Source organism: Elephas maximus, chromosome 9, assembly GCF_024166365.1.
Source record: "Elephas maximus indicus isolate mEleMax1 chromosome 9, mEleMax1 primary haplotype, whole genome shotgun sequence".
Lineage (NCBI taxonomy): Eukaryota > Metazoa > Chordata > Mammalia > Proboscidea > Elephantidae > Elephas > Elephas maximus.
This window is the reverse complement of record NC_064827.1, coordinates 117,555,218-117,575,585: the sequence shown is the minus strand read 5'-3', so window position 1 is coordinate 117,575,585 and position 20,368 is coordinate 117,555,218. Positions and strand designations below refer to the sequence as shown.

General features: G+C 47.1%; 1 protein-coding gene across 2 annotated transcripts in view; it reads right to left on the bottom strand.

Moving 5' to 3' along the window:
- Nucleotides 1-3,895: 3,895 nt before the first annotated feature.
- Nucleotides 3,896-20,368, bottom strand: part of ROR2 (receptor tyrosine kinase like orphan receptor 2) — a 350,770-nt gene continuing 334,297 nt past the window's right edge. For both annotated transcript variants that reach the window (XM_049897028.1, XM_049897029.1), the window contains 4 exons: nucleotides 17,063-17,377; nucleotides 15,153-15,398; nucleotides 11,142-11,344; nucleotides 3,896-6,150 (listed from right to left, as the gene is read on the bottom strand). In XM_049897028.1, the coding sequence (XP_049752985.1) occupies nucleotides 4,705-6,150; nucleotides 11,142-11,344; nucleotides 15,153-15,398; nucleotides 17,063-17,377 (2,210 nt within the window). In that variant the 3' untranslated portion in view covers nucleotides 3,896-4,704. The remainder of the gene's footprint in view (nucleotides 6,151-11,141; nucleotides 11,345-15,152; nucleotides 15,399-17,062; nucleotides 17,378-20,368) is intronic.

Sequence of the window (20,368 nt, the reverse complement as noted above, 5' to 3'; positions counted from 1 at the left end):
GACTTACAGAACGCCTTATCCACCATCACGGTGTACCACACAGCATTGCTTCTTATCAAGGGACTCACTTCACAGCAAATGCAGTGTGGCAGTGGGTCCATGTTCATGGAATTCACTGGTCTTACCATGTTCCTCATCATCCTGAAGGAGCTGGCTTGATAGAATGATGAAATGGCCTCCTAAAGTCACAATTACAGTGACAGCTAGTGACAGTACCCTAAAGGTTGGGGCAATGTATGGTGCCATTTCTCCCATAGCCAGGATTCATGGGTGGAAATGACAGTGATGCCACTGTTACCTCTAGTGACCCACTCTCAAGATTTCTGCTTCTTGCCCCTGCAACCGCATGCTTTGCAGGTCTAGAGGTCTTAGTTTCAAAAGGAGGAATGTTCTCACCTGGAGACACATCACTGATTCCATTGAACTAGAAGCTAAGAATGCCACCTGGCCACTTTGGGCTCCATGTGCCTCTGGATCAACAGGCAAAGAAGGGAGTTACCATACCGACTACGAAGAGAAAATTGGATTGATACCATATAATGGAGGTAAGGAAGACTATGTCTGGAATGCAGGAAGTCCCTTACGGCATCTCTTAATACTACCATGCCCTGTGATTAAAGTCAATGGAAAACTACAGCAACCCAATTCCAACATGACTACTAATGGCCCAGACCCTTCAGGAATGAAGGTTTGGGTCACCTCACCAGGCAAAGAACCACAACCAGCTGAGGTGCTTGCTGAGGGCAAAGGGAATACGGAATGGGTGGTGGAAGAAAGTAGTTCTAAATACAAGTTATGTCCACATGACCAGCTGCAGAAATGAGGACTCTGTGATTGTTATAAGTATTTCTTCTTTGTATGTGTACATCAAATATTTGTTTTCTTCACTTATCAAATATAAGATGTAAATGGGCTAGTGTGTCTTCAGTTGAACGTGTGTTAGTTGTATCATGTTAGGCACAAGTATAACTTTGTAATTGTCTTTATTCAAAGATTATGTATGGTTTGGGGACATGTGTACAAGTGCCAAGTTGCCAAACGGTGGGCTGTGATGGTTAAGACTGTATGTCAACTTGGCCAGGCCATGATTCACAGTATTTAAATGTGATCACCCCCTATGATGGGATCTGCTGTGAGTAGCCAATCAGTTGAAAGGGAGTTTCCTTGGGCGTGTGGCCTGCATCTGAATATAAGTGGACATTCTGGCTTTTGCCTGCTCTGGATCCTGCAGTTACCACCTATTCGTCTGACCTCCAGTTCTTAAGACTTGAGCTAGCAGCTTATCTGCCGATCTTGAGATTCCTTGATCTTCACAGCTTGTCAGCAAGAGCACTGCTCTCCAACCTGCTGATCTTGGGTTCACCAGCCCCTGCAGCTACGTGAATCAGGAGAAACCTTGTGGTCTTGCCTGCCTGTCTTGGGATTCATCAATCTTCACACTGTAAACAAGAGCACTGCTCTCTGACCTGCCAATCTTGTGTTCACCAGCCCCTACGGATACATGAATCAGGAGAAGCCTCTAGCCCGATTCACAGACTTGAGACATTCCTACCTCTAGAATAGTGTGAGCCATTTCCTTATATAAATCTCTCTCTCTATATATATATATTTATATGCTTTACTGGTTTTGCTTTTCTAGAAAGCCCAGCTGAAGACAATGGTACAACTGGCATTTATTTGAATCATTAAATTTAGCTAAAATCAATTGTTCTGGAACATCCCAACGAAATCATTATCCTTCAATTGTGGAAATGTTAGAAGTTCAATAGTCTTCCTAAAGATGCATCAGGATTTTACAGTCAGAATGTAGCAAAAACTATATTTAGGAAGAAAAAAAAAAATTCCCCCAAATCAAAACAACCTCCTCCACTCCATCAAAAAACACTCTAAATGTTTTCTTACAGACTCAGCTACTGTAGCTCCGGGTGTCCATCAGGTGGAGCCCACATTCAGACTTGGGGACTGAGGATGGTAAACTGAGGTGGTAGAAGCTCACTCTCTCAGCAGGGGCTTGTGGAGAAAGCAGCCAAAGGGCTATTTCACTCTTCTCAGTCTCAGGTCTCAAGTGAATGGTTAACCTGTCAGGTGTGCCAAACTAGAGATAAAGTTCCTTTTTCAGATTAGTGGCAGTGAGCAGTAACTACATTGAACCATCTGAACCGCCTTTGCCTGGTGAAGGCTGACCAGGAGGCTCCTGATTCTTACCCCAATCACATTACTTCCTTTCAATGAGTAGAGAAGCATCCGTCTCATTTTAGGATATATATTAAAACGTTGTATTTGTGTGTGTGAATCCATCCATGAGCAATACTATGCCACAGAAGTAGGGTAAGGGGAGGAAAGGATAAACTAGGAGTTAGGGTAGAACGGGGTGGAGCTGTCAAGAAGAATGACCTCCTACCCCCACTCTGTGAGGACCCAGTATGGAGAATGTGCTCTAAATGAGGATATTTGCCATCAAAAAGGGGTCTCTCTTTCTCCCCCACTCAAAAAAAGCCATGGGACAAAACCAGTTCGTGATCCCATCAGCTACACCACAGTGGGAGTCAATCGGTGTTGAACTTCAGGGGTAAAAGAACAGTCTGATTGTGGATTTCCTTATGTGAAATGTGCTCCCGCCCCATGAAATGGTGTCCTAAGAGTCCAGGTGATTCTCTACATCAGCAGGGCTCTGTGAGAGGTCCCCAACCAGCATCATCAGCATGTTCTAGGAGCTTGTTAGAAATGCACATTCTCAACCCTGCCCAGACCCCCTGAGCAAGAAGCGTAGTACTTGGTGTACACCCCAAGGCATTCTGATGCAGGCTAAAGAACTACTGCTTCATGTAGTCTTACCTGTCTGTAGAGGTCTGGAACCCATTCCCATTAGCATGGGCTACTTCCTGAGTGACAGTGGGGTGAAGGGCTGGGCCCTGGTGGCAGCAGGGGCAGTTTACTGGCTGGCAGAAACACCTGCAGCACCCATTCCAGGTTGTGGCTGTATTACAACGTCCCCTCCTCTGACTAGAAGTCCTAAAGCCACTGATCCCCCACGTGTAGCCTGGCGCTGGTGTAGCTTGGCCTGGATGTAGCCTGGCGCAGGTGTAGCTTGGCCTGGGTGTAGCCTGGTGTGGGTGTAGCCTGGTGCAGGTGTAGCGTGGCTCGGGTGTAGCCTGGCCCAGCCTGCTGCACTGCAGATGGGGTGAGGGAGCAGGCAGGCCCAGGAGAACCATGAACAAGGTCCACCTCCACCCAGCCCAGCCTCACTTCAGGGCCTGAGAAGTGCCAAGTTTCAGGTCTACAAACATCAGGGTTTTTGAGGCCTTAGGAGGGACACAGGCTTAAAACCAAAGACCATCTTCACATCATTTGCAATTAACATACACTCATAACAAGAGAAAAGCAGTACAACTTATTTCCATGACTTATCTGCCAATGCAATTCAAATTGAAATGGAGTTGCTGGTCCTGGAGAAAGCTCCCCAGCCTCCGAGAGGGCATGGCAAAAACAGCACATCACTCCGCCACCCACTTCACTCAGCAAACCTCTTCTGCTTGCTCACAGTCCTGTACAATCCACAGGAGACCCAACCAAACGTTCTGTTTCGCTTTATTAGATACAGCAGGTGTGGGATTTACAACTGAGATCTATACATGTGCTGGCTACAGACGGTGTACCTGTGGGCCTTTCTCTAGCAACAGTTCTGAAATGCATGGACCTCATCTACACACGGTACAAAAAAAGCAAACCAAAATACAATCAGATGGCCTCCCGAAGTGACAGCATAAAGAGTTAAATTACCAAGTCATTAGTTTAAGACCAAAATACTTCAGTGAAAATGGCATACAAAAAACAAACAAACATATAAATTACATTTAAGGTCTGTACATGAGTCTTAAAAAAAAAATAACAATACTGTGTTCTGTACAATATTGCTTCTTTTTAACATCCCAAATTCAAGAAACACCTTCTCTTGAATTCCAGAAAAGTGGGAAAAATGCACGTGAAGTATAATTAAAATCATTTCACAAAAATACAAAATTGTGTCAGTTTTCTCAAAGGCACTTAAAAAAAACACACACACACAGGAAACTTCCACTTCAGAAGCCCTTTTCTCATTGGTCCCCAGCACGTGGCAGAATGGCAGCACCCTGTTCTGGCCAATCTTTGGCTGGCAAATGGAAAACATGAGTGGCAGCGGGGCAGCAGAGAGAAACCGAGCTTCCTGCATCCTCAAATAAACCAAAATGCCAGTGCTGAAAATCTCACAATGGCAGGTGTCATTTTGTTGCCTTTTGCAGGCGAGTTCTGCAACATCCATATACAATATGGAGTGAAGACACGACCTTATTTTCTTTCAAAGCGTACGCAAGTGCTCATTGCTGAGCTACCATTGGGATCAACACAGGTGGCTTAAAAAATGTGTCATGCTGCTGGATTGTCCGCCCCCTCTGGCTTAGGCACGACTGGTTAAAATATCCACCAACCAAACAGGCAGCAGGCAGCAGCACCTTGCATTAGAGCAGCCTCTCGCACGTAAATGACAAGAGCAAAGCAATACATGGCACCATCAAGTCTACAGAAAGGCCCACCAGGACTCACGCTCACATGACAGCTGCATTTTGTGCCTTCTCCTGGAGGTGATATTTCTGACAAAGGGGCTGATCACGGGTCCCTGGGGTATCCCAAGTGGGCTTTTCTCCCAGCTGGGGATCCTGGGACCCCTCAGGCTTCCAGCTGCACCTCAGCCTCCTCCATCTGCAGGGTGTCATTGTCTCCCAGCAGCTCTGTCTCTGGCACAGAGCCTTCCTCCACCTCCTCCGCTTCTGGCACAGGATTCTGGACCACATCTTCTGGAACGTTCTGAGTATCCTCGGCGCTCTCAGAGAGCAGGGCCGCCCTGTCGGCCACCGATGTGTTGGAAGGTGCCGTGGTGACATAGCCTGTGCTGGTCGAGCCACTGCCGCTGTGATGGGAGCCTGGTTTGGGGACCATCTGGGGGGGCACCTGCTGAGGGGCCATTTGCATTGGGATCTGAACGGGATAGAAGTTGGGCAGGTAGGCTCCGTAGGCCGGCATCGGCTGGTACCCATTGACGGGGATGTAGAGCTGGGGTGGGGGCACCATGGGTCTGATCTGGCCCTTCATGGGGATGAACTGGGGCTGTGGAAAGGGCTGGGCCTTCTGCTTGGGCCCCACGTAGCGCGTGTTGCTCACATTGCTCACAGGGCTGGTGCTGAGGGAGCTCGTCTGTGTGGTGTTGCTGGTGCCCGAGGTCTGTGCCGAGCTGTTGTAGTTGGAGAGGTTCCCCCAGGCTCTGAGCCTACTGTGGATATCCTTGAACCGCGGCCGACGGCTGGGGAACTCATTCCAGCACTCGATCATCAGGGCGTATACCCAGGCAGGGCAGTCGTCTGGGCAGGGCAGCACCTGGCGGTTGCGGATCATCTCTACCACGTCCTGGTTGGAGTAGCCACAGTATGGCTGCAGGCCGTAGCTGAATATCTCCCACAAAACCACACCATAGGACCATATGTCCGAGTCGATGGAAAACTTGCCATACATGATGGCCTCTGGGGACATCCAGCGGATGGGCAGGAGCGAATTCCCCACCAGCTTGTAGTAATCAGCTGAGTACACTTCACGGAAGAGGCCCAGGTCTGAGATCTTCACATTCAGCTTGTCGAACACGAGGACGTTGCGGGTGGCTAGGTCCTTGTGTACCACGTGGTGGCTGGATAGGTACTCCATCCCTGCCGCAATCTGGGCAACAACGTGAACAAAGTCAGGGGGTTCCAGGGCAGACTTGACAGTCCGGTCATTGTCAGTGCTGCCCACGTCCGAGTGTGGTGAGCGCATGACCAGAAACTCATGCAGGTCACCGTGGGTGCAGTAGCTGAAGACCATGCTGATGGGCTGGTCTTTGGTCACTATTCCCAGCAGGCAGACGATGTTGGGGTGCTGGAGCCTTGACCGCATCATAGCCTCATGCTTGAACTCCTCCCGGAGGGGCACCTCCGCTTTGTCCTTGAGCGTTTTGATGGCGACAGCCTGGGTCTGCTCCCCCGGCGCGGAGCCAAAGAGGTGGCCTTTGTAGACTTTCCCGAATCGGTCTTCTCCCAGCTCCTCCATGAACCGCACTGTGGACAGGCTAATCTCTTTGAGCTTGGCCTGGTGAGAAGGAAAAACTCAATGAATCATTTCTGTCACTGCAACACCAGTTGGGAGGGGGCTCAGAGGGGCCAAGCACAGGGGTTGACATGGCCAGCACAGCCAGGTGGCCCCCCAGCATAGACCCTGCAGGAGACCTAATCGTCCTGCTTCTCCCAGGTTCCACCTGCCCCATACGCTGCTCTTTGATTCATCTTATGTGTACAGATTCACAAACACACACGCACACCACAGCCAGGATTCACCACCAGCTGGCCCAAAGTCACCCTGCACTCTTGGCTCTGTCCCCTCCTCCTAGGGCCTCCCCTTCGGTTACCCCGTATCACCCACAATGAGCTCCAAACACCTCTGCTTGTCACAGCGAGATGCAGTGTCTTTTTATGAACCCCACAGTACGCTTCCCCCAACATCTTTTCTGTCAGGATATAGTCATCTTTAGAGAGTCCCAGCCAGTTTTACAGATGGTCCCTGCCTCATGGCTCCTTCTTGATGAGACTCGACTAGGTGCCTTTTTGGCAAGAGTGTCACACAGGTGACACTGAATCCCACAGAAGCTTGCACCTCCTGGCCTCTAGGACATCCCACCCCTTCTGTGCGTCTGGCCTGGGTCCTCCTGGGAGGCTCCTTGGCCTCTGTGGAGGCCGGGGGAGCTCTGTAGTCTCCTCACTGTCCAGGCCTGTCCCACACCAGCAAACATTCAATGACCCTGTGGCTAAAGAGCTGAATGGGTTGACTCTCTCCCTGACACCCTGAAAAGCTCCTTGAGGCCAGGATAGGAATGATCTCCCCGCAAAACTTGCAATTACTATATGTTTCTTTTCACTTAAGGTGGCGTGGTTGTGACGTGTTTTCTTATTTTATATTTCAGTGTATTCTCGTCATCATAAAAACTCTTAAGAAGGGGCTCACCCTTCAGTGGTGGTCTGTGTTCCTACCTTTTTGAAAACTGTTATTCTAAAAACCCTAAAGAAGATTGGAATGGAAGGGAAATCCTTCAGTATGACTCAGGGCATATATAAAAAGCCAATGGCCAACATTATACTTAATGGAGAAAGACTAAGAGCTTTCTCCTTGAAATTGAGAACAAGACAAGGATGCCCACTCTCACTGCTTTTATTCAATATTGTGTTAGAAGTCCTAGTCAGAGCAATAAGACAAGAAAAAGTAATACAGATTGGAAAGGTATACAGATTGGAAAAGAAGTAAAATTATCTCTATTTGTGGATGATATGATCCTATATAGAGAAAATCCCAAAAGAGTCCACAAGAAAACTTCTAGAGCTAATAGAGGAATTCAACAAAGTTGCAGGATATGAGGTCAATAAACAAAAATCATCTGGGTTTTTAAACACCACCAGTGAGAAAGGGAAATTAGGGGAACAATTCCATTTACATAGCATCTAAGAGAATAAAATACACAGGAATAAATCTAACATTGCTGAAAGAGATTAAAGAAGACTTAAATAAATAGAAAGATGCTCCATGTTCATGGACTTGAAGACTTAATATTAAGATGTCAATTCTACCCAAAGCAATCTATAGATTCAATGCAATTCCAGTCAAAATTCCAACAGCCTTCTTTACAGAAAAAGAAAAATCAGTTCTCAACTTTATATGGAATGGCAAGAGGCCCCAAATTGCTAAAGTAATATCGAAAGAGAAGAACAAATTAGGAAGACTCAAACTTCCTGATTTTAAAACACACAGTAATCAATACAGCTTGGTACTGATATAACAACAGACACATAGACCAATGGCATAGAATTGAGAGTCTAGAAATAAACCCACACATCTATGGTCAAATGATTGACAAGGGTGCTGAGTCCATTCGGTGGGGAAAGAAGAGTCTCTTCAATGAATGGTGCTGGGAAAACTGGATTTCCACATGCAGAAAAATGAAATAGGATACATGTGTCACACCATACACAAAAACCAATTCAAAATGGATTAAGGACCTAAATGTGCAAACTAAAACCATAAAATTCTTAGAAGAACAAGCAGGGGCAATGCTGTCAGGCCTACCTTTCAACAATGGATTATCTAATATAATAACAGAAGCAAAATAATAACAAACAGCAAAAGGTGAAATAAATAAATGGGACTTTATAAAAATAAAAAACTTTTCTTCATCAAAAGACTTATCAAAAAAAAGGAAAGACCTGGTAGATAGTCTACCGCCTGGAAGAAAACCTTTAGAAATCACATAGCTGACAAGAATTTAATAACCAAAATATATATAAATCTTTGACAACACAAAAACACAAATATCCCATTTATAAAACGGCCAAAGGACTTGAACAGACATTTCACCAAAGAGAGTGTTCAAATGGCCACCAAACACATGAAAAGATGCTTAGCGGCATTAGCCATCAGAGGCATGCAAATCTCAATCACAATGAGATACCATTTCACTCCCACCTGGATGACTACGATTAAAAAAAAAGAAAATAACAAATGTTAGTGAGGATGTGGGAAATTGGAACCCTCATTTGTTGTTGGTGGGAATGCAAAATGGTACAGCCACTGTGGAAAACAGTGTGGCATGTCCTCAAAAAACTAAAAATAGAACTACCATATTACCCAGCAATTCCACTCCTAGGTATACACCCAAAAGACTTGAAAACGGAGACTCAGACACCTGTATGCCAATGTTCATTGAGGCACTATTCACAATAGCCAAAAGGTGGGAACTACCTAAATGCCCATCAACAGATGAATGGATAAACAAAATGTGGTACATACATACAATAGGATACTACTCAGCCTGCAGGAGAAATGAAGTCTTGATACAGGCTACGGTAAGGACAGAGCTTGACGACATTATGCTGAGCAAAATAAGCCAATCACAAAAGGACAAATACTGTGTGACCTCACTTACACAAAAAGACAAGAAAAGGCAAAGTACAGAGGCCAAAGTCTATTAGTGGTTATTGGGGATGGGAGGGAGGGGGAAAAGGAGGGTTAACAGTGATGGAAAAATCACATTGATGAAGCGTAGGGCTGCACTGCTGATTACTGTAACCCCTGTCAGTAAGTTGTGCACCTGTAAGAACTTGAATTGGCAAAAGTTAAGTGATAAGTGTATTTATAACAACGACAGAAAAAAAGAAGAGTATCCGCTGAGGTTGCTTATGTACGACCAAATGCCTTGTGGAATTTGGTTCCTTAGTTCGGAGGTTTAGGTTCATGGTTTCACGGGACATCCCAGTTAACCGGCCTAATATCGTGTTCAGTACTTCTGTTCAACCTCCTAGTTCGTTGTGTAGTGTCTGAGGTCTTGAAAGCTTGCAAGCACCCATCCAAGGCATGAAAATTGGTCTCTATTCGCCCGGAGCAAGAGAGGAAGTAGAGGGGTCAGGAATAGGAAGAGGACATGGAATGTTCAGCTAACTGCCTCCATGAGCAACTGCTTCCTCTGCCATGAGACCAAAGAACTGGATGGTACCCAGCTACCATTACTGAACATTTTGGCCCAAGATTCCATGGAAGAATCCTTATTAAGGGGGGAGGGGAGGATAAGCAGAACAGAATTTCAATTCTTGATCATTCTAGACTTCAGAAAGCCCAGACTGCAGACTGTCTGAAACGACTGTCTTAAGATGATCTTTAAACCAAAAATACCCCCTGAAGTCTTCTTAAAACCAAACAATTAGTTTAACTTAACTAGGAAAAACAGCCTGCCTCAAGCATCATGCAGTTTTAAGAACTATCTAGAGATCGAATTGATAACAGCAACTTGAAAGGATAGATAAGAATCTTGGGGGGCAGTGAGTTTATGTTAATGAGGGAAGAACAACTCAGAGAAGGAAGGTGAGAATGGCTGCACAACTCAAAGAATGTAATCAGTGTCACTAAATGGTTCAGGCAGAAACTGTTGAGCTGGTGTTAGGTTTTGCTGTGTATATTCTCAACAACAAAATAAATAAAATTTAGAAAATAAAACTATTATTCTATCCTTCCCTAAAAAACAAAACAAAGCAAAACCACTCCACCCCAAAACACCAGAAACTGGCTCCCAGTGCCCTGAAAAAGGCCACATTGAACCAGAGATTGTGGGGGCAACTTGAGCCTACGTCTTTTTCTGTCGTCTTCTGGGGAATGCTGAGGCGTCTGAACGGTCAACACAGCTAACCTGGGCTCACCCTGGCAGCACCAATCCAGTTAGAGAGAGAAGCCCAGGGCTCTGTGAATTCCCAACACTCCTGCCACTTGTTTTCAAAGGGCACAAATATCCTGTTGAATTTTAGAGAAATAACTGGCAAAGGGAATGACAGTTTAAAAAGAAATCTGTGTCATCTATCAAGGAGTCCGTGAGTGGCACAAAGAGGTAAGCACTCAGCTACTAACGGAAAGGTTGGTGGTTTGAATCTACCAGAGGGGCCTGGGAAGAAAGGCCTGGTGATCTGCTTCTGAAAGGTCACAGCCATGAAAACTCTACAGATGGAACCCAGATTTTCTGGAGCCACGGAGGCTGAATGAATCCCTGAAACAACTGCCCTGAGATAATCTTTATATCTTCAGCCAAAAAATATCTCCTGAAGTCTTCTCAAAACCAAATAGCATTATGCTCTTTTAAGGTCTATCTATATAGGATCATATAGATAACAGCAACTTGGAAGATGAGGTTGGAACCTTAGTGGGCAGTGAGTTTATGTAGATGGGGGAGGAACAACTCAGAAAAAGAGGGTGAGAATGGCTGCACAACTTGCAGAATGTAATCAATGTCACTGAACTGTACATGTAGAAACTGTTGACTTGGTGTATGTCTTGCTGTGTATATTCTCAACAACAACAAATAAATTGTTAAAAAAAAAAAAAAAAAAAAACCTACGGAGCACAGTTATACTCTGAAGTACATGGGGTCACCATGAGTTGGAATCCACTCAAGAGCAACTGGTCTTTTGGTTATCAGGGAGCACACAGGTAACCAGTCACCAGAGAGAGGTTAAACATGAAAGAACTGCCTCTTTGAAACACATAAGCACAGAGACCTGTTTGTGCTGGTTAATGAGAGGCATTTCCATGTCTTGGCTGGGTGATGCCATCAGCTGCCTTCGCTGTGGCGTGGATGCTGAAGCCTTCTGCTTATTCCGGCACATGCAGACCAAGAAGAAGAGGCAGGCAATCACCAAGGGTATTGCGATGCTTGGAACCAGTATGTAGAGGATTCCCATTTTGCTGCTGTCTCGGGGACCTGTGAACAAGAAGGGTTTCATGATTTTCCAGAAAAGTCCCCTTCAACGCTCAAAGGCCTCCACCACCCCACCCCCCACCTCCAACTAAAATATTTAAATGCAAGTGGGCAAAACTGCATGCTGAACCTAAAAAAAAAAACACCCAATGCACCTAAAAATGAACATATCGCTGTACATCTTTGAAACACAACCCAAAACTGCCCACTATGGAAAAAAACTGGCATATATGGTATAAAAAACAACTGAACTCTAAAGGTTATCAGTATTAAATATTAACAATAACCACACTTGCTTTTCTCTCTCTCCTAGCGCAGGAACACCACTGGAAATAGGTGCTCTGTCCTACTGAACTTTGACTGAACTCTCCTTAGCCACCAACATGCTGATGAAACACATTGATACCCTTGCCCTCAGTGAATGAGACTCAGTACTAGGAATACCAGTGGTCCTTTTCGTCAGAGAACATTTTAGTGTTTTTCAAATTTGTGCATAACCATGGCATATCCTTTTATGATAATAATTAAAAGCACACTTGATATACGAGAGCCTGTCAGTCTGCAGTGCCACGGATTACCCCATACTCCACACGGGCACAGGGGTTCTTAAAGAACAGTGTGAGGATGTGCAGTCAGGGTAAGGCTTCCAGGCCTCTTCATCTGCCACAGTGAAAAGCAACACTTGAAGTGGCATTTTGTCTCCCTCTACAGGATATGCAAAGTCACATTCTCTGTCACGTGAAGGACCCAGGTACCATGTGGCCATCCTGGCATGCCAAAGCCAGGGCATTCAGGGTTCTGCGCTGGACAGGGTGGAGGGTGGGCCTCCGTCTGGTGCCTGACTACCTGGAGCAGGCAAACACATCAAAGGAACTCCATTTTAAGAGCAGATGGTGTGATTTAAGGACTGTAGGTGGTAAAAGACAGGTTACCTAAAGGACCACGTTCCCACTCCGTAGGGAACCACAGGGGTCTCTGTGAGCAGACTCCTCTTCAACCTGAATAATGACACCAGGTAGAGACACACCTATGGCTAGTGAACAATGAGCTCTTCATCTGGAGGCACGTCAGTGATTGTTGTCAAGGTGACATCTGAACGGGTTAAATCAGGCCTGAGGTGAACACTCCACTGCCACCTTAGTGAAAAAACCACTCTATTCCAAACTGAGTCTTGTTCCTCTGTGTCCCCCAAAACACAATAAAATGACAAACGAAGCTCTCCTGGCCCCTCCAAGCAGGTTCATGTAAGGAGAGGCAGTAGAGACTCCAGCTCACTCTTCATTATTGCTGGGGGGAGAGTCCCAGTCCCTCATGCCAAGATCAGAGACCTGAGTGCTGTGGGATCCCATGGATGGTCATTTATTTATTTTTCTAAAATTTAAACTGCTTAAAAAAACTGTAATATCCCAGAAATATGGGCTTTAGAAAGTGAATATTCTTAATAAGCATTTTTGCCAAAGGCTATCGTTAACAAGTTGGTGTTCACCTAACTTTCTCTGTATATTTTAGGTTGAACTACATAAAATAAGCAATATTCAACTACTTTGGGATACCAGAATTATTAGTTTCATACGGTTTTTTAAACAGAATTTTAAATGGAATTGATTTTTAATAGAATCACAGCATCTGTATATTTCTCTCCTGGTCTCACGGCTTAATAATAATACCTAAGACAATGTCTCACGTCAGACCTTATAGAGCTGTGAAACCTTTATCATAGCTGCGTGATATTTCATTGTATGGATGTGCGTCAACTCTCCTATCCAGCCACCTGTCGATACACAATCTGTCTCATATTAGCTATGACAAATAGTTCTGCAATGAATACTCTGCATTTCTTCCATATAGCTGCAAATATTTCTGCAATGTAAGATTCCTAGAATTGCAAAAGGACATAATATTCATTCTTTATGTGTTACTTTTAATTATAAAAGTGATGCCTGCTCATTGTAAACACATCTTATATTTGAACATCTCTGAAGGTCATGGGAAACCACTGCTAAGAGTTTGGAGTGTGTCTTCCCAAAATGTCATCCACAAGTTACAGGTGCCTGTGTGTACTCAGGAGCCCTGGTGGCGCAGTGGTTAAGAGCTCAGCTGCTAACCAAAAGGCTGCAAGTTCGAATTCACCAGCCACTCCATGGAAACCCTATGGGGCAGTTCTACTCTGTCCTATAGGGTTCCTATGAGTAGGAATCGACCAGCAGCAATGGATTGGGTTTGGTCTTTAGTGTGTATTCACACACAGGCATGCATGACTTTCACTTTTTTTTTTTTAACCAAAAAACCGACCTAACACAACTCTCACCCTACAACTTGATTTTGTTGCTTAAAGGACACCGTGGGAAGCCTCCCTTGCAAGTCTCATCGTTTTAAACAGCTGCAGCATTTCATAGAGTGGACAAGCTATTATGGAACTATTGACAGATAATTTTATTCTTAAAATTTACCCAGTAAATTGCACAAAAAAAAGTGCAATAAATAAACATTCTTGAAAAGTGGCATGTGAATGGCTGAGTGAAAGGGGCTGCCAAATTTGGAACTGCCAAATTATGCTTCAGGAAGGTAACTGACACCAGCTGGTATTCTCAACGACAGGAGGGTGAAGGCAGTCGATGGCCATATGAGTAACACCGCTGGGATGAGTTTCCCTGGTGATCGGTGAGCCTCAACGTGCTTCACCGACTCACTTCTCTTTACCACTTGTCTCACGGAAATTTCCCACAAAGCCACTGCCTCCAGGTTCCAAAATGTAAGACACAGAAGCCAAGCCTCAACTATCCAGACTGCCTGGAGCCAGTGAAACATAAATGAGTGAAATAAAGAGATAGTAATGATTTTAAAAAGGATTCAATCATTAACCTCATGCTCTTCTCCTACTGATAACAGAAACAGAGAAACTTGTAGGGAACACTGTTAAGTGACTTGAATTCTATTTTCTCTCAACTCTACCGAGTTCATGTGTTAAAACTGAGAAGATGTGGGAAGCTCAAAAGCTTGCTTGAGGGGTGTGCAGGGAGCAGCAGGTGTTCTGTACCCAACTAGTCCCTGGGTGGAGCCCTGGTGGCACGGTGGTTAAGCGCTCAGCTGCTAACCAAAAGGTTGGCCATTGGGATCTACGAGGCGCTCCTTGGAAACTCTATGGGGCAGTTCTACTCTGTCCTATAGGGTCGCTATGAGTTGGAATCGACTCGATGGCAATGGATTTTGTTTTGTTTTTTTAGTTTCCGGGTGGTAGAAATGGTTAAAGCACTCAGCTACTAAAAGAAAGGCTGGTGGTGGTTTGAGACCACCCAGAGGCGCTGCAGAAGAAAGATCTGGTGATCTGGTTCTGAAAAATCAGGCACTGGAAACCCCGTGGAGCACAGGTCTACCCTGACACACATGGGGTCGCCAGAAGCCAGAGGTGACAAGACAGCAACTTTTTTTTTGGTAACAGATGCAGAGCTAAGGAGCTGGTTGTAATGAGAAGCATTTTTACTAATACTGGGAAATCTGTATTCTATAACATTAATGAAAAAAACGAGATACCAAACTAGGTATCCCGAAGTCATACACAGGAAAAAGGTTACAAGAGTGCCCCCAAATGGATCAGTGGTCACACTGGATGGGTGATCTGTACATTATTCTTCAGACTCTTTCATATCTTAAAATGCCCTAATGACCAGATAATACTTTTATACTCGGGCCACAGATTTACATAAAACATCTAATCATCATGGAGATAAAATGGGTATTACTGTCCCCACTCCACCAGGGTGCACCCAACAGTCAACACTTCAAAAAAAGAAAGGAAAAAGAGAATACATACTACACGAGGGCACGTCACACAGTTCCCTGCGTACGTTTTTATTCTGGGTGAAGCACCAGGGGCCTTCCATCTGCCCGCCCGGGTTCCGGCAGTAGGCGTGGCCCCCTCCGAGCTCCGGGAAGTCGGTGCTGGACAAGTGGTGGCTGTGGGGGTGCTGCAGGGCCCACGCCTGGCACTGGTGCCCCGACTTGGTGGTGCTGGCAGTCCCTCTGTAATCTGTGCCCGAGCCGTTGTAGCACTGGTGGTCTGCAAGGGGGAGAAGTGTTAGGAGGCCCAAAAGCCAAGGGGGGACAGATGTCCTCTGGGGACACAGATCCCAGCCTTCATCTACTATTTCAGAAACAACAATGCCACTTTAACATGTACCCAAATTGAAGTTTCTCAAAGGTCACAGAATTGTACATAACTTCCAGGAAAGGCCACGTTAAGAGCCATGACTTAATAAAGGCCCAAATCCAAAAATCAAAAAGAGGATGCATCAGGGACGTATAGGGGAAAAAAATCCATCAGAAGTTATTCCAAGGCTTTGGAGCCACTTTTGGGATTCCCCAGGCACCCACATTCCATGCCCCCCCCCACCCCAGCATGAGTGATATCAACCCCAACCTCATGCTGGCCCTCCTAGAAACAGAACAAAACGCTGCCAACAGGAGAGCGAACTCCTGCCCCGGCCCTGCTCTCTCAGGCCTGTCCTTCCCACAGTCACAGATAGCCCTCGGCCACAGGTGAGCGGCAGAAATGTGCTTCTATGGTGGAGACCTAGAACTTTCTCTGAGTCAGATACTGGGGAGCTGCATTTGCTAGACAAAGGCTGACACAGTGCGTCCTGCGGACTGGGCACTATTGTAACAACTTTCTAAATATTGCTGTCTTTACTAACTACTGTCAAGCCGCCCCCACTCACGGTGACTGCACGCACAACGGCATCAACCCTGTGACCCACAGGCTTCTCACTTGTTGATTTTCAGAAGTAGGTCACCAGGCCTTTCTTCCTAGTCTTAGTCCACTGAAACCTGTTCAGCACCACAGCAACTCATCAGTCTCTACTGACAGATGAGTGGTGAGTGTACATGAGGTGCATTGGCCGGGAATCAAACCCAAGTCTCCCACACGGATGGTGAGAATTCTATCACTGGACCACCCCCAAGTTACAAAACAGTAACTTAGTCAATCTTCGTTTCAACTCGACAACGTTAGTACTGTTATCCTCAGGTTAGCAGCTGGACTCTTAACCACTAGGCCGCCAGGACTTCCCACGTAATAGGACGGAAATGAAATTTGAGGTTCAAGGAGGCGACCCACTAGAACCACAAAAACAAGCAGGGGGCCAAGCTGGGGTGTGACCCCAGGGATGAATGATCCCCAACCCTATGGCTCTTAACCCCAGTGACCGCACTATTAGAATAGGGGGTTACTAGAATAGGAAAGAGCCCTGGTGGCCCAGTGGTTAAGCACTCGCAGCTAACCAAAAGGTCGGTTAGAACCCACCAGCCCCTGGGTGGCAGTCTGCTTCAGTAAGGCCTTGGAAACCCTATGGGGCAGTTCTCCTCTGTCCTACAGGGTCGCTTCAAGTGTGGGAATCAACTCCACGATAGTGGGTTTGTTTTTCTGGATCAGAATAGGGGGAGTCCCTGGGCGTGCAAACGGTAGAAGCACCCTGTTCCTAACTGAAAGGCTGGAGGTTAGAGTGGGCACCTTGGTAAAAAGGCCTGGCAACCTACTTCCAAGATGTCAGCCACTAACACTATTAGGATAAAGAAACCTAGGCTGCGGCACTTCCGCAGTAACTGTGTCCTGCTTAAATGGGCTCTAACAAGCAAAGCACAAAGGGCACTTCGCGCACCGCCCAGCTCCCTGCTGCCCTCGGCCTGGGGGCCGGGAAACCTGGTCCCCGCGCGGCCGGCACTCACAGCGGCCCAGCCTCTCCGCCGGGATGCCGATGCGCATGCAGGTGGCAGCGTCCGGGCTCTCGGGCGGCGGCAGCGCCTCGCACTTGGGTAGCTGCAGCTGCATGAGGATGAGCGGGTTGGAGCGCGCGATCGTGTACTCCTGGCGGCACAGGTCGCTCTCCAGCACCTCGCACTCGTCGCGGCACAGCTCGCGGGGCTTGGGCGCCCGGGACCGCTCGTCGCACAGCGGGAACACAAAGTGGCAGAAGGACGGGATGGCGAACTGGGAGCACTGGTCCGACAGGTGCGTGGAGGTGCCGATCATGGTGAACGCCGCTGCGGAGACAGGCCAGAGCGCCGCGTTAGGGCCCACGGGCGGGGCTCCGTTTGCATCAGGCACGGACGGTCCCAGATCTCAGGGCTTCACTTACAAACATCGGAAACGGGAACAAGCATGAGGAAGACCAGGCTTAAGACATGCCTTCCGTGCCAAGATGATTCCAATTTCTGAAACGCCAGCCCTTTCCTAAGGGCCGACTACACACTGCGGATTTTGCAAGCGCAGGAAAAGGCATTCGAAGCCTCGGGCCTGGAAGAGATCTAGAAGAGGCCCAGGGCAGAGCTGGGGTCTTTCGAACACTCTGGGGTCTACAAGCGAAAGGCCAAGAGAAGACAGGAAGAGAAGGCAGGGCGATGGCAGCGGGTAACCGGCAGGGAGGTGGAGTGAAACCACAAGGGGACATTTGGTAAAACGGACGTACTTCGGGGGTGTGGTGGGCAAAGCAGAAAACCAGTGTGGAGTTTTGTTCAAGGGGGTGGGAGATGGAGAGGTGCAGGGAGCTGCGGGACACACCTGGGTGTTGTGACAGGTGAGAGGAACCAGCAGTAGCTGGAGGAGAATCTGGAGCCGAGGTTGGTCGGTTGGTTTTTAAGAAGGCGTGGAAAGGAACAGGGGACACGGGAAAACCTGAGTCTGTGAGAGAAAGATGGGGGAAAGGCACCAGGTCTGCGCAGGTGAGGGTAAACAGGACTCGCGTGGCCGGAGTGTGGACCGCAGGAACACCGGCAGGGGGAGGGCGGGGTGTGAAGGGTCGAAGCCGTGCACCCCTGCCCTCCAGACCCTCAGCAGTCAGGGCTCAGAGGAACCCATGTGGCAGTCCTGTACCCGCCCCCAGAAGTTCCATCTTGCGTCTATCTGTCTTTCTTCACTAAAAGACCTGCTTATAATGACTTGGACAGCTGAAGGACAGGCCCTTTTGCTCACCCACCTGTGCTCTTTGACAGTGGAGTTATGTAACGCCTGAGACAGTGGAATTTAGTCCTTGGGCTGCACCATCACCGCCCATGACTTGTATTGCCGTACCAGGTATGGCCAGCAGGTGGCACTGCGACCACTCTGTCCAAGGAGAGGCCCGCACAGGCACCCACCCCAACATCAACATGTGCAGGCGTTTGTTTTTAATAAGCTAGTGTTGCAGCCCTGTGACTCGGAATCGACGGACCGCCACAGGGTTACAGACTGGAGCCCGGTTCTAGATCTATGTGCATTATGTACTTGATGATCGTTACGAAGTCCTTTCTGGGCCTGTTTCATAAAATGATCCTTGAGACTGCACATTCGGGAATGAAAGTCTGTTTAGTTGTTGTTGTTAGGTGCTGTCCAGTCGATTCCGACTCATAGTGACCCCAGGTACAACAGAATGAAACACTGTCCGGTCCTGAGCCATCCTCAAAGTCGTTGTTATGCTTGAGCACGTTCTTGCCAAAGCCAAAAAAACCAAACCCGTGGCAGTCGAGTTGATTCCAACTCATAGCAGTGCCACAGGACAGAATAGAACTGACCCATAGGGTTTCCAAGGAGCGGCTGGTGGATCTGAACTCCGAACTTCTAGTTAGCAGCCGAGCTCTTAATCACCACACCACCAGAGCTCTGAAAGTGTGTATAAAAGAGCCTATAAAATAGCTTGTCATCTAATTGAGTCCATGCACCACCTACCTAGGCTGGCTGGGCTTGGGATTTGGCTTTCAGGCAATGGGTTTGATTTAATGAGCTGAGAGCAGATGGCACGGCTCTAGGCAAGAGGTTCACTGAACTCACCTGGGGCGCCACACCCTGCCAAGTGTCTACCACCTCCTCTAGAGTCCTAGTTCCTTTTAGCAGACAGTGATACTGAGAAACAGAGGTTAAGAGGGTGAGGTACAGGATCTCTGAGAGTTAGTAGAAGAACTGAGTTTTGAACCCAGTGCAATTCTATCAGTTCTGATTGGGTGATTATGGAGAGGGCTGCCGAACAAAATGCAGGCCTTGACATGGAAGCAGGTAAAGCTTGTTAAAGAATGCCCAGCGTGTAATTCCTCTTGGGGCAATCACCTGATAGGATGTCACAGCTGACCTTTTCAGGGTTCCTCCTAACTGAGGGTTAACAGTTACAAACAGTTAACAAGCTTGGCTGCTAACCAAAAGGTTGGAGGTTCAAGTTCACCCAGAAGTGCCTCGGAAAAAAGGCCTGGCAATCTACTCCCAAAAAAAAAAAAAAAAACAGCCATTGAAGACCCCACGGAGCACAGGTCTACTCTGGCACACATCCGGTGGCCATCAGTGGGAAATGGCTCCATGGCAGCTTTTTTTCCCCCGAAAGTACAGTTCTGGGTACTGAGGAGATCACACGACTCATTTCTTCAATTTTCATCCACACCCTGAATATCACATGAAGGTTTCTTTGGGCCTGTTCCACGGGAAAGCTTATAAAGTCCCAGAAATCCTTCAATGTGTAATTTGAACCCGGGCTTCGAACTGGTTCTTCTTGGTTCAGTCATGGCTGAGGAAGAGACACTGGAACAAACCCAATTTTTTTGAATTTAGGTGAACTGGAGCCATAACTGGAATGGAGAAAATTATGGGTCAGTCTCCCAGAAACATAATCTCCCTCTTAGGAAACAAGGATTTCGTACGCTTTGCATAGCAACCAAATCTCTTGCCTGTCAGATCGCGCACAGTTGGAGACAGCAACGTTCCACTCAAAGATGGCAGCCAGCCACGTGGCTTGAACGTGTGTCCTTCTTCTGTCCTGGCCATAATCCCATCTCACACATCAGGCTGCCGAAAGGGCTCGCTACACCGAGTCTCCCATCCCAGTTATGGCTCCAGGTCGGTCACTCACACTTTCAACATTCAGGTCTATTCCGGTTTCACTTCATCGGCCATGACTGGACCGGTTCGAACCGGTTAGAAGTCCTGGTTTGAATGAGCACCTGGAGTTCCACTCTCCAAAGAGAACATCTCCACGACTGAATAAATCTTGGACTACTTCCAAATATTTACATTTT